The 16,951-nt window shown below is 42.8% G+C and overlaps 2 protein-coding genes across 3 annotated transcripts in view; one reads left to right on the forward strand and one right to left on the reverse strand.

Annotated features, from left to right (window-relative positions):
* Positions 1-16,951, reverse strand: part of MCF2L2 (MCF.2 cell line derived transforming sequence-like 2) — a 141,175-nt gene that overhangs the window by 61,044 nt on the left and 63,180 nt on the right. The gene's annotated exons all lie outside the window — the stretch shown is intronic.
* Positions 115-16,870, forward strand: B3GNT5 (UDP-GlcNAc:betaGal beta-1,3-N-acetylglucosaminyltransferase 5). Of its 2 annotated transcripts, none has more exons than XM_065639966.1 (2): positions 115-201; positions 12,446-16,870. In XM_065639966.1, exon 2 carries the CDS (start codon positions 12,781-12,783, stop codon positions 13,915-13,917), a length of 1,137 nt encoding a protein of 378 aa, XP_065496038.1. In that variant the 5' UTR covers positions 115-201; positions 12,446-12,780; the 3' UTR covers positions 13,918-16,870. The 2 variants fall into 2 exon arrangements, with proteins under 2 accessions (XP_065496038.1, XP_065496039.1); XM_065639967.1 differs by lacking the exon at positions 115-201 and adding an exon at positions 1,137-1,260.

Genomic DNA, 16,951 nt, shown 5'->3' on the forward strand with positions numbered 1-16,951 from the left:
GGTGTTTACAAACAGGCGGACATCCCAGCGAGGTACGGGAATCCAGGGCCAAGCCCGGAGGGCTCGGCGGAGGGGGAGGAGAGGAGGAGCCCATTGGCTCCGCGGGCCCAGGGATCCCATATGCTGCCGCCGAGCGGGGCGGCCCCGGGCGCGGTCCCGTTCCCCGGTAGGAAGCGGCGGAGCCGGCGGCCGGTGTCTGAGGTACGCGGGGCTGTGCCGGGTGTCGTCCCGTCCCTCTCCTTCCCCCCCACCCCGCTTTCTGAGTTTGTCCTCTTGGGAAGAGCAGCCGGGTTTTTCGTTCCTCCTTTATGTGTAAGGCGGGTAGCTGGGTAATTAAAACTAGCGAAAATAATTCTGCTTTCATAAATGCTTTTTTTCCCCTCCATTCTCTGTCTGGCTTCGGGAGTTCTAAGAGCTGCCCTAGTCAGGGGAGGAGGGTGTCTCACTTCTGGAATTGCTGTTCGTGCTTTGGGCAAACAAGTTTTCCAACTGCTTTGTTTAAAAGGTTTGTGCTAGAGACCGTATCCATTCACTCCGTACGCGATCGCCTTGCTCCTGTCTAAAAGAAGGGTTTTGTCGGAGTTCGGGATTTCAAATTTTTGTGATAAACCAACCCCAAACTTCAGCGCCTTTTGAATATCTGGTTTGTGGAGCCTTCTAGCAGATTCCCCCCAAATTTCTGGTCACTGTCTGGCAGGCGATTATACTCTTACACAAAAAAAAAAAAAAAAAAAAAAAAAAAAAGCGGGGGGGTGAAATACAAAAACCTCAGAAACTTTTTGTGGCCCTTTCAGGGTCTTTTTTTATCCCCAGAGCCGCAGCCACTCGAGCACTGCAGTGAAATAACCCATTCAAAGCTGTTTCCTCCCGCCCTTGTTCCGGCAGCCCCTCTGGGGTTCCTATTTCTCTATTACTTTCTTTTTTTTTCCTACAGGAAAAGTGTTTTGTTTTGTTTTTTTCCTCAACTGCTCCCACCCAAGAAACTCGCAAATCCTGCTCGGAGTTTCTCCGCTGAGCCCTGAGTTGCAACACGGTGGCGCACCCCCGAAAGCGCTGGCGCTGCCCTTCCGCCCCAGCCTCGTTAGCGCTCTAATTACCGCCGGCAGCTCCTCTCCCGGCCCCGCTGGAGGCAGACACGGAGCCCGCCGCCCGCTCGGCGGGAACAGCCCACTCCCAAACGATTTTTGGGGACTCCGTAGGAAAATTCGGCTTGAGAAAACACATCAGGCGAAAGGGGGAGATACTGAACGATTTCAAAAAGTGCGTTTGCGCTAAGCAAAGCTGAAAAAAAAGGGTTTTTTTTTCTTTTTTGTGTGGTGTTTTTTTTTTTTTCTTTTCCTTCTTGTCTGTTCTTGGCCCGGCTGCGGACTCCCAGACGGTAGGCTGGCGGCAGCCGGGCGTGCCCGGCGGGAGGTGTGCGAGGGGAGGGCCGGGCTGAGCCGGGCCGGCGCCCGCCTTTGTTCCCCGGAGCGGCGCCCGCAGCCGCATGGCTCGGTGCTGCTCGCTCTCCTCCCCAGTTCTGCCCCTTTGCCCCTTCCCAGGCGGTTCCCGCGGATGTCCTAGGGGCTGGGGAGGGGGAAGGCGGGGTGGTGTGACGGCTAACGATCGCTTTGCGCTAATTTGGGGATTCGCGGGGGTGCGGGAGGCGGCAACAAGCGGGGGCGGCGGGGAGACCTCCAGTTCTGCACCAGTGCGAGCGGCTGGGTATTTTCGAGCCTCCTGGGTTTCAGAGGTTTTTGGGGGAGCTGCGATGAGGAGGCAGCTGCCGGCGCTTCAGCTAGAGAACGGGGCGGCGGGGCCCGAGCAAAGGGGTGAGTCGCTTTGGCTCGACCTGGCTGTAGGGAGCGTAGGGAACTGCTGAGGTTTTTGGGAGGAGTAGCTTTGTTAACTGCCTCTGAGCAGGATCTTGGAGTCTCTCTGGAGATGGGAGACTGGCTTTACTCCAGTGTAAGCAACTAAATTAAGTGCAAGGCAATGATTTTTAAAAAGCCTGTAATTCTAGTCTGGCTATACAAAGCAGTGGAGAACTCGGTACGTGCCGCTTCCTTGTGCTGCAGCATCCTCAGCTACTGACTGCCGAGGCTCATGCCTGAGGATCTCCTGGCAGTAGTGGTGAAACTACTAGTGCAGGTGTTGAAATCTGTTTTGTATAGCGCAGTCTTATTCTCACTTCTTGTCCCCAGTCCTTGCATTTCTCCTAGCAGTTGAAAAGTGAGAAAGATGGGGCTAGCAAAGGGATAGATTTGTTTTCAAAATGGAAAAATAGTTGTCCTCTAAGAGAGGATAAATCCCAGCTTTTTGTTTGTTTGTTTTTCCCCTTGTTGAGCATGGCAGGAGATGTTAAATCACTGTTGATAACAACAGCCATGGAATATTCTAGCTATATTGTCGAAGGCTGGATTGTCACGTAGAGCTGGGTGGTTCTTTGGTACATGAAAGTTACTGGTTGTTCTGCACAGCGCAGCACTAGTTTTATAAAAGCCCACCATCCATTGTATACAGAAATGTAGTATCTTGGTGAAATGTTTTTCACTGGTAAGGTTTTGAGGGTTGGTTTTTTTCTGCTTAGAAATGTAATAGCAGTACCTGCTTACTAGTTCTTTTCCATTGAGTGAATCAAAACTGCATCACTTTCTGCTTCCTCTAACATCCTAAATTATTGAGAGTCAAACTGGTTGCTCTTGCTGCCCAAAGCAGTAGTTGGGACAGCCTCTCTGACATCTGGCCAAACTGGAGTAGTGAGTACCAAAGCTAGGAGTGGTACTTCACCTGCAGATTAGGGAGAAGCATGTGGAAAACCCTGCAAGTCATCGCTTATCATTTGAGATGCCAGTGGCTTGTGTCTGGTGTTATTCTGCACCTACAGTGTTATGGCCTCTAAGATGTACCAAATGTTGCCTCCTCTCCTGTGGTTATCAGTCTATGTCTGAAGGATTCTCTAGGTAGTCCTGTAACTTGAAGATGTTGCTTACTAAAAGTACGGAAGTACTGAGGGGCTTTTGTTGTTGGGAAAACTTACTGTGGTTTTGCTGTTATTGCAGTAGGTCTGCTGGGCTTTGGAACTAGCAGAAAGTGGTGGAGGGAACCAGAAAGTGATGGATTAGCATTACATTACTAGCTCTTCCTTCCATATGGCTTATGGATTTCAGTGAAGTACCTTCCTCAGCTTCCTAGGATGTGCATGTCTTGAATGAGGCTATCTCATTATTCAGCAGACCTCAATAATAACTAATCTTTTAAATTCTAGTGGAAAGCTGCATGGTCCAGCTCTGTCAGGTTGGCCAGAAGTGACAGCAGGATTTTTCACCAATACAAGAGACATTGCATATTGGGAGTCTTTACAACATCTGGGAAATTGTGGTCCAGATCCTTGAACTGAGGTCTGTGCCTTCCTGAGTCCTAAAAGACTGAAATAAGAGTCATGGACACTTGAGAGGTTTCCCCTGTTTCATAAGTTTTGCAAATAGGATGTTTCCCCTTGGCAGCAAGGCGGGAAAATGCTAGGGAAGGATCTTTGAAAGATGGCCCTTGACTTAAATTCTATAGTCAGTGGGGAAACCATCACAATGTATGGAAATGGGCTGATGAAGCAACTCCTAGACTTCGGAATTGTAACTTTTTAGAATGAACTTGTACCAGTCCTGAAGTTTATCTGTTGCTTAGGTGGCTGCATAGTGTGATCGTCAACTTAGATGGAATTGTGGCTTGCAGATGCTGCTGTTACATGCCCAAGTAACTCAGAAAATCGAATATCCCAAGACTGCTTAAACAACCTATGGATAGATGACCTTGGAAGAAGGGAATGTTATTGTAAGAGAAAGCAACTTCATTTGAAGGACTGTTGAAGAGGGACATACGTCTACATATGGCTAAGATCAGGCTGTAGGAGTTCCTGCCTTGTAGCACAGAGATAGGTTGCTTGCTGTAAACCAGTTTCATGAGGCCAAGCTTGACTGTCTGGTGCCATCTCCAGATTGCTGGATGTAGTCTTAAACTTGAATAAAAAGTGTGTGGTCACTCAAAGCTCCCAGGAATTCTGCCATGTTCTGAAGGTACGCTGTCACTTTTCAGGTGCAGCAACTCAACCTCACCAACTCAGGTGCAGCAACTTTGAAATAAAGACGACCTTTTTGTCAATACAGATAATTTTGTTGGAGGTGCTTTGGGACATACCAGCCAGGGAAGGGATTTTTAGCTAGTCCTCTGCATTTACAGCTGAGGAAACTTGCTTCAAATGAAACTTACTGTTGGCCCAGTAAGTCACTCTGCTCACATTTCTTCTGCTGCATCCTGCAACTTTTAAGTTTCTTACAGTTTCACATCTGCTAAGACCTTTGCAGATTGACTTAAACAGGCCTTTCATCTTAGGGCAGGAAACTTTCAGCTTTTCTTGTTCTTTAAACCACTACTCATCATATACCACCACAGCCCCCCCACCCCCAGTCCTTGATGAGTTGTGTTTTTCCACGGAATATGAAACAGATGGAGGACGGATGGATTTTCTTCTCCTTGACACGGGTAACTAAAGGAAGGCTATCACTTCACACTTTATATTGGGGTATGTAATCCTCGTGTTTTATTATTAAGACTAGACAAAGTGCTCTTGCAGCTCTTCCTTGTAACTTTCCTGACTTCCCAATAAAATATTTATTCACGATATTTTTAGTAGGAAACACTAATAGTGGGTAATAGAGGTAGCAAAAGTACCATACTTACGACTAATTATTTTCTGAGTTTCTGGCTGCTTTGTCTGCAAGACCTGCATAAAGTGCTGTGGCAATTACAAGGACTGAGTTTCTATTGCATTGTTCTCAAAGCTCAACTTTCTACAGTGATCAGGCTTTTTAAACGGATGTCTTTGTTTTTCATTCTGCCTTAAGTCATCTCTGTCTTGTAAGCTTCTGCTCCCATCTTTGTAGTTTCCTTCTAGAGTCCACAGACTGGTGGTTTGGTGTTTTGTGGTCTGTCTCCCAATGAATTCCATTTGTAATTTCTACTTGGTTTCACTAAACTCTCCTCACAGCAGTTCTTATTCTGGTGCTGTGTATATGCCAGTGCTGTATGTAGTTCAGTTACATTCTTGGCCTTGCATTAGTCTTGCACGGAAGTGTGTGTGTATATATACACACCTATATACAACAGATACTTATTTTTATATATATCAAAATATTATTTTTACTGGCTCTTGATGTTATTAAATAGTGTGACCTACTGTCCATTTCTCCTAAGCAGAGACAAGTATTTCTGGTTAAATGCAAATGCACAGGTTCCTTCATTTAATTTACAAAGGCTGTAGTCTTAGAGAAATCTCACTGCTTATTAAACATGTTGGGAGTGATTTGCAGCTCCTTTGTTTGACTTTTCTTATCGGATTTGAATCTTGAAGCTAGGCCTGAGGAATTCTTTGTTTAGTCCTCTGTTCTGTGGCTTGTTATAGCCAGTGACTTTTTAGCAGCTCTCAGTGAGGGCATTTCAAGCGTGGTAAGCTAGAAACCGCGGGATGCTGTTCTTGAGTTGCTTCAGCTCTGCTGTCTTGTCACATTTCTCCTTAGTGCATTTGGGGGGTGTTGGTTCTTTTTGCTTTTCTGCCATGAGCCTGTGCTGTTCCTGCTCCCCGTATTTCATAAAAACAAAATGCAGATGAGTGTCTCCTGTTCAGTCCCTGGCCTTGTTGCATTGCAGAAAAGGCTGTATAAAAGGGCAAAATTCTCCTTGGTTCCCCCAGGAGTAGGAAATTATTAATGGAATTCATCCCACCCAGTTGCAGGCAGGCTTAAACAAAGCCTCGAACTGCTGCTTTTCCAGCCAATTGCAGCTCCTCTGTATATGCTGAGGTAGTTCTTGATCCACTTCATCATAAAATCTGAGATGTTTGTGCCTGTTTGGCTGGCTTGAAACAAACATGGAAACCCCCAACATGTATGTAGGAGCCTTCTGTATGTAGTCTGTTTTTAAATTTACAAAGAGTCAACAGCTTCCGATGTGAAATATTTGACTGTCCTGAAAACTATTTAAACTGTGAGAACTACATTAAAGCATTTAAACTTATGCAGTTGTATAAAATAATTGAAATAGAAAGTAGCTTAATATTTCACTGCCGAATGAAAGGAAAAGGTTAGCTAGCCATATGAATCCAGATCTCGTGGAGGTATTAGAACAGTGGTGAGGTCTGTCAGCAGCTTTTGTCACACATGCAGAAAATGTTCTCCCCTTCAGCCCTTTCTGGTGACCAGCTCCTCCAGTACACTGCTTCAACAAAACTTTCTTTGCTGTTTTCTTTAACTCTTTCCCCAAACTAACAATCACTCCCTCAGAACTGGATATCTTTTGATATGGACAGATAGCTCTTGACTGGAAAGCATGAACCTGATAGGTTTGGATGATGTCTCTTTGTTTAATGGGAGTTTGGCTTTCCTCAGACTCCTTGTGCCTCTTAACATAATGCTTTAGCATGTTTATTCAGTTTCAACTTTACAGCTGTTTGGGGCTTTGTTATGCGGGTGAAGACTAAATGCTTTCAGAGTTGCAGTTTGGAACTTGAGACTTAAGAGAAATGGGCAGTCTGGTGTGTTTGCTATTTCTAGATACTGATTCACCTAAAGTTAGGGTGACTTTAATTGAATTCCAGATGTTATTTATATAACTTTAATTTTAAATTAATTAAAAATGTAGGTTATTTAACTTCTGTTGGTGTATCTTGAATGACTAGTACTTCATACTTCTATAGAAAATGTGTATATATATCTAGACTTCACTGTTACCCTGCATTTGCATATGTTGAAACAGTTTTAGCAAGTTAGGACAGAACTACACCAAATAGGAATTAATCTCTTAAGACAATAACTGAAATACAAATGCTAAACAAGAAACAACGTAGTCAGACTGCTTGCTTGCTTCAAATTGATTAACTTCCTATTAATAAAAGAAAACAACCAACTAGACAAGACTATCCAAGCAGCAGACAGGATCATTAACAACTCTTCCCTCAGCCTCGAGTAGAATACAACATTTCTCTCTTCCAGCCTCGGAGTTGCTGGCAGCCGTGTACAGAGTGAACAGGGGAGGGTGAGAATGAACAAGGCATGATTCTGTTTAGGGCCAAGGGAATGGAGTGTGCAACGACTGGTTGTTCGTAAGTGCTTGTAGATCTGTGGGTGTAAGGAAAGCTGAAGTGGCTTAAGCAATATTTGCTCTTGGTCATCTCAAGAGGAGGGCTTTGAAATGTTGGGGCAATGGCAGCCTCACTACATTTTTTTGGGGGGTGATGAGCCATTAGGAGGTCATCTTGAAGAGCTTCTCTACCTCATGATTTTTCACTGAGCAGAAAGCTCATCTTTTAAATTTAATCATATATGCAGATGCTTTCTTGGATATAGTAGATGTGGTTTTTTCCATGGATCTGCTGCTTTTCTAGGCTGATCTTATAGTTGCTTTAAGAGGACTATCTTAAATGACTAGGAGACCTTTGTGTGTGCTTTGCTTGAGGTATGTCTCTGTACATGGTGGATTCAGACTTGCATTAGACCTTGTGCTTGCTGGATGTGTAGATGTGGTGGGGGAAGTGTGGCCTTCAAACGGAAGACCTGGATACTTCCCCGGCAACAGAAGGAATTAGTCTGTACTGTCTAGTATCCCTATGCATAGAATTGGGACCCGATTTGTTCCTTAATTTTGATAACGTGACTAAAGAACTGAAAAACAGGCAGTTCCTGACTACATGACTTGAATCATCCAAGTGGAAGAGCTTTTAACAAAAGTGATGTTGGTTCTTACTGCCCAGGTGCCGCTAGGGTGGAAACCAGCACTAGTGTTCTGCAGTCCAGCTTCCTGGAAACTCTTGTGTACGTGGTTTCCAGGTAGACAAGTAAACCTGCAGACTTGTCTCCCAGGGCACTACTTGTAAGTTTGGGAACAGAAACTACTGAAGGAAAAGATTTGATGCAGAAAGGGGTGATCCAAGACTTCCGTCATGCTCAGTTGTGTATAGAGAATAAATGTTGTCTGGGTGGTAACTCAGTGTGCTATTCGGCTCGAGTTAATGAACCATGCTTAAGACAGAAACAAGTTTATGCAGCTGAGCTGATTTGGGAAGTCTAGATAGGATGATATTCTGCTAGATGGACTCGTGAGTTCACATCTCTCTGATCTGTGCCAACTTAAATCTGGAAAGGAGAAAACTAGTCTAATAGAACTCTAAAACCCCTGCCAGTTTCTGTATCCTGTAAGTTAACCAGTATTTGACTTAACTAAAATTCTAATGTGTTTTATCGTCATTGGTCTAACTGGAAGAAGAAACCCCCAATGCTTTGGCACAAAACCCCCCTGCATTCTCATCTACAAATTGAACTTCTCACTTGTCTGTCTTCCTGCCTTAGTGCCCACATGCTAGTGACATATCTAACACCCAAATTTTGATTGTAAACTCTTGCTGCAACATGGGAGATCCATCTGGAGTTTGATGCTGAATTGGGATCATAGGCTAGAGTATTAGGAAGAGTGATAGACTGGAGAGCAGATGAGAGAATATTTACTCTGCAATGAAAAACTTAAAACATGGAATTAGGATAGCAAAGTCTAGCATGGTTTAGAAATGGCCATGGTACAAGAGTGTTAACCTTCTGTTTAAATGAATCATTCATACACTTTCTAACTCACTGGATTTTTGAAAGTATTCTTACTAGGCAAAAGAAAAAGTTTCAAAGTGAGGCCTAAAGGTAGCTTAAACTAGTTTTCTTGCAATTAGTTGTGTCAGTTTTAAATTTGGCATTCCTCTTTTAGTTTGTCAGCTAGCATGGAAAAAGTCTGCTTCAGATAGTTTTTCAGCTTGATCTTCAAGTATGGCCTGTAGACGGGAACAGAAGCCACCTTAGGTTTGTGGGGAAAATAGGCAGGAAATAACATCTCTAGCTGCAAATAAGTATTTGAATGGGCTTAGTTAAAAACAGGCAGCAGAAAAACTTACTGATTAGGTGGGGCTGTGATGTGGTAGCTCTTCAACTGTATAACTTCATAATGACTTTTTTCAAGTGTGGACTTCTGTGGATATTTGAAGTAGCTCTCTAAGGATCTGCTTTTCCACAGTGGTCACTCTACAAACTATCGAGTTTGCATAACAAACTATGTCAGCTCCACTTTCATCCCAGAATATATACTGAATGCAAAATACAGAATTGTAACCAGTTGCTACATTCAGATGATGGTAATGCTTGTTCATGGTAATACTGAAAGGTTCAATAACAAACCCTTGTAGGAAAGGTAGGATTGCTACAGCATGGAAAAAGCTTGCCATATTTGCAACTGGGGGAAGACCACATGCAGCTGTGAATCTTAAATCTACTGTAAAGGAGGCAGCTACAGGAACTGTGTATGGGTGCCTGGTTCTCCCAGTGTCTCCAATCTCAGAGTGGATCTAGAAGCTTCCAGGCCACAAGTAAGAAAATGCACGCCAAGACGCAAAACACCTTAATTACAGTCAGAAAAATGACTGTCAAGCATGGTTTGATCTCTGTTCCATGATGTTTCCTCTTGCTAGGGGAACACAGTGGTGTTTTGGTTTTTTTTCTTTTCTCAGAATTTTAAGAATCAGTTGGCAGCGAACAGCTCCTGCGGTGACTCAACCCCCTCTGTAAGGGAAGGAGAGCGTGACTAAGCCCAGAGCATGGGTGTTGCAAATGGGTTATAAAAAGTTCTGACAGTGAAAGAGACTCTAGTTGCGCATTGGCACCTCCAATACAAGTCTCCAGGCTTTTTTTTGGAGGGAGATGGGGGTTAGGTATAGGCCTCCTTGAATTCCATCAGTATTGCTCATCTAGAATTGTATTTTAAAGTTTTACTTGAGAGATATGTTTCTGAGAAGGACTCTGAAGAACTTCTGTCTATTAAAGGCTGATCTAATTCCCCTGAACTAGATCAAGGAAAGGACAGACCAGACTCTTCTAGCCTTCAGTCAGTTGACTTTTATAGCTTGTTTTTTCTTCAAGGAAAATATTAAGATCTCAATTTTTCTTTCTAGCATCTCTGACTTCCAGGAAGGGGGTGCTAGGGAGCAGACAATTTAGTGCATCTCTTGTGCCTTGTTATCTGCCACATAATTAAAGCTATTTCCATGGTGACTTCTGGTGGTTTTTTGTTGTGTGCGTGGTGTGGGTTGGTTTCTTTTGTGTGTGTGTGTTTGGGGTGGGTTTTTTTGCCCCCCCCTTTTTTTTTTCTGGGGGCTTTTATTCTTCACAAGTGACAATAACTGTCACGTAGGTTAGTTTTACTGCTAGTCTTCAGTGATCTCTATCACTTCGTATTTGTGGTGGTGACTATCTCCTTTTACCATGTGACATGGGCAATTGCAGACTGTTGCCAAAAACATGTTATCAAAGTGTAATCTAAAAAAAATTATATATGTGTGTATATATATATATATATATATATATATATATATATTTGGTGACTAGGATTCCTGTGTTTACCAAGGTAAACTTTGCTTTGAGTAGTTAAATAGATTGCCTTGTGCTCCCTTTCAGAAAAGTCAGATGCTTTTAGGCTGTCTCATGATGGCAGTGGGCAACCTGACCACCTAGGCTGAGCTAACTGGCTAACTTCACGCAGAATACAGATTTTTGGAAAAGAGCACAAAGTATCTAGGTCAGAGAGGAAAACCAGAATTTATCCTCACTGTCACGAAGCAGTGGGTACCTTCAGACCCACTCCTCCAAAAGGAGCTATGAAATGTCTGGATTTCTGTAACACTCCAGCTTGTTTGCATCTCTGTGCTTCATCTGAAACAAGAGTAAGCTTTGCAATAGCGTTCTTCTGTAAAGCTGCTGAGTTTATAACTCTGAGGTGCATTGTCTAACTTCACGTTTCAAAAATAAAAAGGGTTTGAACTGATACTGTAAAAACTGCTGATGGCTTTTATTAACCAGACTGCCCATACAGCTTTTCTGTAATGCACTACAATCTGCAAGCCTCAACTGCACCAATGCACAGTTTCCATTTTGAGCAGCCAGTCCTCTTCCTGTGGTAGATAAATACACCACAGAATTGCTCCAAGTTTTCTTATCTCTCTCTAGTCTGTTGCGTTCTCACTGTGCTATCTAGTTGCAAGCCATCAAATGGGTAAAACAGTATCTCAGAACATTTGTGTTGCATGTAACTTCTAACGTAATAGTGATAGCTTGTGTTCTCTTGCTTCAAGGGTTATGTTTCTGTGGAAGAAATGCTTAGTCTGTGGTGCGCCATTCCTTAGGGTGTTAGTCCTATATTTCTTGCTTGACAGAGAGCCCACTTGCTTCTTGGGTCTTTTTGGGATGACTAAAAGTACCTGCTACTTCAGGCTGTTCTTGTTTATTAGGTAGGAGAGACAACTCTGGCTATAAGAACTGAATTTTACAAACTGGAAGGCAGGAAGGCTAGACTTGAGTGGCTTTTTGTGCTTTGGATTCTTTTCCTCACTAAAACCCCAGCTGGTAGCAGAGACTGATCCTGCCTGGCTGCAGAACCTGCCTCTAAACTGCAGCTTGGGTTACAAACAATCTCCATCTGCACTGTTGGCTAAAAAGTGAACGTCCTAATCTGATAACGTGGGATGTTTGGTAAGGGGTGCCACTGGAGCACGGTGGCACTAGTGGCACGTTTCGGCCAAGCTCAGGCTGGCTGTGGAAGTCACAGCTGCTTCCCCACAACCAGCCTGTCGGTGGGGTCGGAGCAGGAGAGCGGTGCTCTGGTGCAGGGAAGATGCTGGATGAGGCTGTTGCAGTGCTACGGGGGCAGGAAGGACCCATACAGGCAAGGGGCGCCATGGAGGTGGCACCTTCCTTCAGGGCGGAGGTGGTGGCCCTGTGAGGAGCAGGAAGGGGGGACTGCGCCCCTGCCTAACTTGCACCCCGGGCCTTTGGCCAGGCGGGATCAAGGGCTGCCTGGTTCTGTTCCTTCCCAGCTGGCTCCAGGCCCTTCTGGAGAGAGTCTGGTGGAGGCGGGCGGCGGTGAGGGGAGGGCGGCAGGGCAGCGGCCCAGCGGTGGCTGTGAGGGAGGTGAGGCCTGTGGGGCAGCTCTGGCCTTGTGGTCCCGCACCCGGGAGCAGTTGTGGGTCTCACTCTTTACAAGTTGTTTTTGGGTGTCCTGTTAAACTCGGTAGGGCGTGACTTCCCTCCTAGCTTAAAAGAATTCAACACAAAATGTTGTCATCCGTTGTTTAACGGCAGTGGGTTTTTCTGAGAAAGTTTCTTGTGTCAGAACTGAAGCCTCTGTGTCACGTTCCCCTTCATGCTCCTCCGAGCTTGCTCTAGGCCACTGGCAACATCTAACTTGCCACTTTTTTGGGGGGGTGTCCGTGGGTTGTGATGGGGAGTGCCTGAGTAGTCAACTCATTTCCATCACCAAACCTAAAACCAGATGTGTTAATAACAGCTCACTAAAACTTTTCTCCTCTTCCCCTGCCCCTTAAAATTGGTAGGTATTCATCTTCATGAAGGAAAGGAACACCTGAGAAGACCTGATTTAGAACTGTAGTGGTCACTTCAAGATGCCTCAAAGGGAAAATACTCTTCTGCAAGTCTCATCTTCCAAAACTGTCTGCATTCTTTCAACCAAAGAAAAATCTTTTTTGAGAAAGATGACTTGTGAGATCTGTGAACAAAGCTGGCTTTACAAGGATAGCGAATGAAAGACAACATGCCTTACAATGAACGCTTAGCTTGAAGAGGTGACACTGTGCTCCTAAACTAAAACCCAGGCATTGTAAAAACACGGACCCCGAACAGGAGTAAGGATTATAGAAACTGCATCAGAATGTTTATTAATCCCAGAAGAGTCAGAAAATGGCATTTTTTGCAGATATTTGCTACTTGCTTCATACTGTGCCTCATGATTTTTTGGGAACCATTTGATAATCACATTGTGAGCCATATGAAGTCCTATTCATACAGATACCTCATAAATAGCTACCATTTTGTGAATGACAGCCTGTCTATCAACAGGGATAACTTGGAGAGAGCATCAAGCTACCAGTACTTGATCAACCACGGAGAGAAATGTCAGCAGCAAGATGTCCTTCTCCTGTTGTTTGTGAAGAGTTCTCCTGAAAACCGTCATCGGAGGGATGCAATTAGACAAACTTGGGGTAATGAGAAGTATGTTCGTTCTAAACTTAATGCCAACATCAAAACGCTTTTTGCTTTAGGACGACCAACAGATCATCTGCAGCAAACACAGCTGCAAAGAGAACTTCAGCTGGAAGACCAGAAATACAATGATTTGATTCAGCAAGACTTCTTGGATACTTTTCACAATCTTACTCTTAAATTGCTTTTGCAGTTTAGCTGGGTCAATGCCTACTGTCCTCATTCCAGGTTCATTATGTCTGCAGATGATGATATATTTATCCATATGCCAAACCTTGTTGCTTATCTCCAAAGTCTAGCACAAATGGGTGTTCAGGATCTCTGGATTGGTCGTGTCCATCGTGGATCCCCTCCCGTAAGAGACAAGAGTAGCAAATACTATGTTCCATATGAAATGTACCAGTGGCCCTCTTACCCTGACTACACAGCAGGAGCTGCATATGTAATATCAAATGATGTAGCAGCTAAAGTATATGAGGCTTCATTGACTCTCAATACAAGTCTTTATATAGATGATGTTTTCATGGGTCTCTGTGCCAATAAAATGGGAATTGTACCACAATATCATGTATTTTTTTCTGGGGAAGGAAAGGCTCCATATCATCCCTGCATTTATAACAAAATGATGACATCTCATGGACATGTAGATGATCTTCACCAGCTCTGGAAGCAGGCTACAGATCCCACAGTTAAAAAGTTTTCTTCGGGGGTTTGGGGTAGAATATACTGCAGACTAGTCAATATTGTGCTTCTCTGTAAACTATTCTATGAGGACACATATCCTTGTTCAGCTGCATTTTCTTAATACTTGAATATCTGCATTGAAGATCCACTGAGCCAAAACAGAGCAACAACTTTTTAGCTGTTTATTCGAAATATGTGTAAACATAGAAAGAGGTAAAACTTAAATGTGAATATTTGGGGGTGGGGGGAATGATGATCCCAAATTCTGTTCAGAAGCTCCTGTTGGAATAACTTTCCTATTGTACTGCAACTTTTTACATGGTAGCCTGTTTTGGTGTTTTGTGTGTGTAGTTTTTTGTTTTTCTTTACACTTTTAAGGGATGCAAGTCTAGATTAAATGTTCTATTATGGACTTGACTTCTAGACTTTGAAATGCTTGGTGGAAATGTGTGTTACTTTGAACTTGTTAGTAAGTCTTAAAGTGGTTTTTTTTTTTTTAAAGCTATGTGAACTAAGGCACATGGGGAGAAAAATCTGCTATATCAAAATTGAGTAGACCTTTCAAAACACAAGGAAAATAGAACTTGATGAATGAGACTATTGCAGTAGTTTAAGGCAATGTAAATTGGTTACAAATATTGACCATTTCTCAGTGCTTCATAGAAAGCAAGTCTGGACCTGCAGACTTGACAAACAGTGAGTGCCAGAAGTGAAGACCTGCTACAATCTTTTTCTCTCGAAGCTCCCTAAACCTTTGAAATAGCAGAACAGTGTTTGAGTGCCCTCTGATTTGGTTGTTTTAAATAACAAAGGAGCTCTTTTTAGATCAGGCCTGAATGTGAAAGGAGAAGAATCGAATATTACTCATGTAGCAGGTTTTGCTAATCTCTCTCTGCCTTCTGAAAACTGAAGCAGTGTGTTTAAACAGTCCAGTCCTTAATAAGCAAATAAGTTTAATGAGTTTTTCTTTTAACAATACTTCTGCTTTCCAGTATTCATAGTTCTAAAGGTGAAAAGCAAGCAAAAGTCCCCAAGAATGTTACTTATAGCTAATTTGAAGCTGTTAAAGACTTTAAAAAAAAAAAAAAAAACCAAAATTTCATGCTTGTACTAACAAAGAGAGGAGGCTATTTTCTGCACAAGGCTTGACTTCATGGTGAAGGGATAGGGAGATGGTGATCCACAGAAACTCAGTATGCAAATCAAAATCACTAAAATATTTCTCCTGAAGTCTTGGGCACAAGATTGTCTTTAAAATTTCAGGGTAGTTTGTGTCCACAAAACCTTGTATCTTGGATATATTTCAATGTTAATATCACCTGCAAGAGGAAGAAGACACCTGTGCACTGTAAATCAGGATAGAATTGAGTGATGCTCAACCTCCAGCCATTATGAGTTGTACTGTGGTGCCATATGAATATCTCAGAGAACAAAAGTTCTAGGATGTCTGTCTTTTCTAGTACTGCTCGCTAACAGTGTTTTCACAGATCCTCAGGACAGATATTCTAGTTGCTAATTGCCAAACCTGTGGTGGCTCTTCCAAGAGTGGACACACAGCTTCACAAAGTACAGTCAGATATTATTTGTCAGTTGGTTTGATGCTGAAACAAGTTCTAGCATGGATGGTGTCAGAAAACTACTCCTGAAAGCTTGAATGAGTCAAGTTTATCAGTAGAGCAATAACAATGCAAAAGCTCACAAATTATTGAGCATCTGTTGGAAATATGCTAATTACAGGAGCAATACCTCTTGCTTTCCGTCTAAGACTGGCCTTTTTCTTCTGCCTGAAGTTTCTCACTGTGTGGAGCAGTGACATACTTGATCTGTGTCTTTTGACTTTACTGTAGAACAGCTATACAGGACTTGGCAGTTTTAAGCTACAAGTAGTAAACTTTTGTTTAAGTAATTGCAGCTGCTCTTGAAGCTGTGCTGCAGGAGTTGATGGTTTGAATGGCTAATGGCATATGTCAGCACAGCCAGAATCCAGGAGTGAGCTTGCTGGTTCTGTAAGCTGCCGTTTCAGGTGGATGGTAGGTACCTACTGGAACTAAATGAAATCTGTAAGTTTCTATCATTTATTTTCCAGAAGGAATAGAATAAGTATTCTAACTGGACCCAAATGTTGGATATATAAAGAGCCCACAAATAAATCATTTCTCAGTGCCAGTATGAGTGAAGAACGTAACAGCTATACTTCAGAAGGAACAAATCCAGTTCCTGTTCTTATCTAAACAGATTGATTACAGTACTGAGGATGTGTGTGTTTTGAAAGAAAAAAAAACCAGAAGACAGCTGTAGGTCTATAAAACATGTTGGCTTATAGAGAAATAGCTGCACATGTAGAGAAAAGTAGTGTTCTGTACCAAAAGAAAGCTGCTCCATCAGATCTCTGACCTGTTGTGAGCCATTTAAATCAACAAGCTGCACAGCAAAACTGCACTATTAGAAAAAGCCACCCTGTTCACTGTAGGGAAAGAGGGTCTTCATAAGCAGTTTGCAACCAAAATGTACTGGTAAGACTATGATTTTTCCAGCATTATTATGTGTTGGAATTGTTTTCACTTATTCAAGCAAATGTAAAATAAGTTTTAAGTAGCTTAAATTTCTGTGGGGTAGTGACCTAACTAACATCTAAAACATTGCTTAAATGCAGTTTGTCATTATCTGAAAGTCACTTTTGACCATTGAAGTACTTTAACAGCTGGTTTGAGTTTTGTTTAAATTGTTTCTTAATCTTTAAAGGGTGCTGATATTTGTTAGCGTCCATTTTCTTTTGCTGCAGTGAAAAGAAGTTGCTTACTGAATAAAAAGGAAAGCATGAAGGCACTCCTTTTGAAAATGGAGAGGCTAGAAAACTTCTTCTTTTCTGGTTCTAAACACTGACTTAAGATTTGTACACCTTTATCTGGAACCCTTTTTAACAACAGTCTCGGTGCTCCAATGCAGGGCTGTCAGGTTTTACTTCTGCAAGTAAAACTGTATCAGCCTGAATGGTCACTCCTCATTAAGAGTTTGATGTTGTTGCACAGCATATTTAATGCTAAAATTGTTTTTACCTGTTTGTTTGGTTTGCATCGGTTTCCCTTTGATATTACTAATTTTTATACAAATTATTCAATATTTATTCCTAAACTTTGCTCTGTACCACAAGAAGG

The sequence above is a fragment of the Caloenas nicobarica genome, chromosome 8 (assembly GCF_036013445.1).
Source record: "Caloenas nicobarica isolate bCalNic1 chromosome 8, bCalNic1.hap1, whole genome shotgun sequence".
Classification (NCBI taxonomy): Eukaryota; Metazoa; Chordata; class Aves; order Columbiformes; family Columbidae; genus Caloenas; species Caloenas nicobarica.

Bases quoted from the DNA above. Each gene is read 5' to 3' on its own strand.
- B3GNT5 (XM_065639966.1), top strand. From the start codon at position 12,781: ATGTTTATTAATCCCAGAAGAGTCAGAAAATGGCATTTTTTGCAGATA.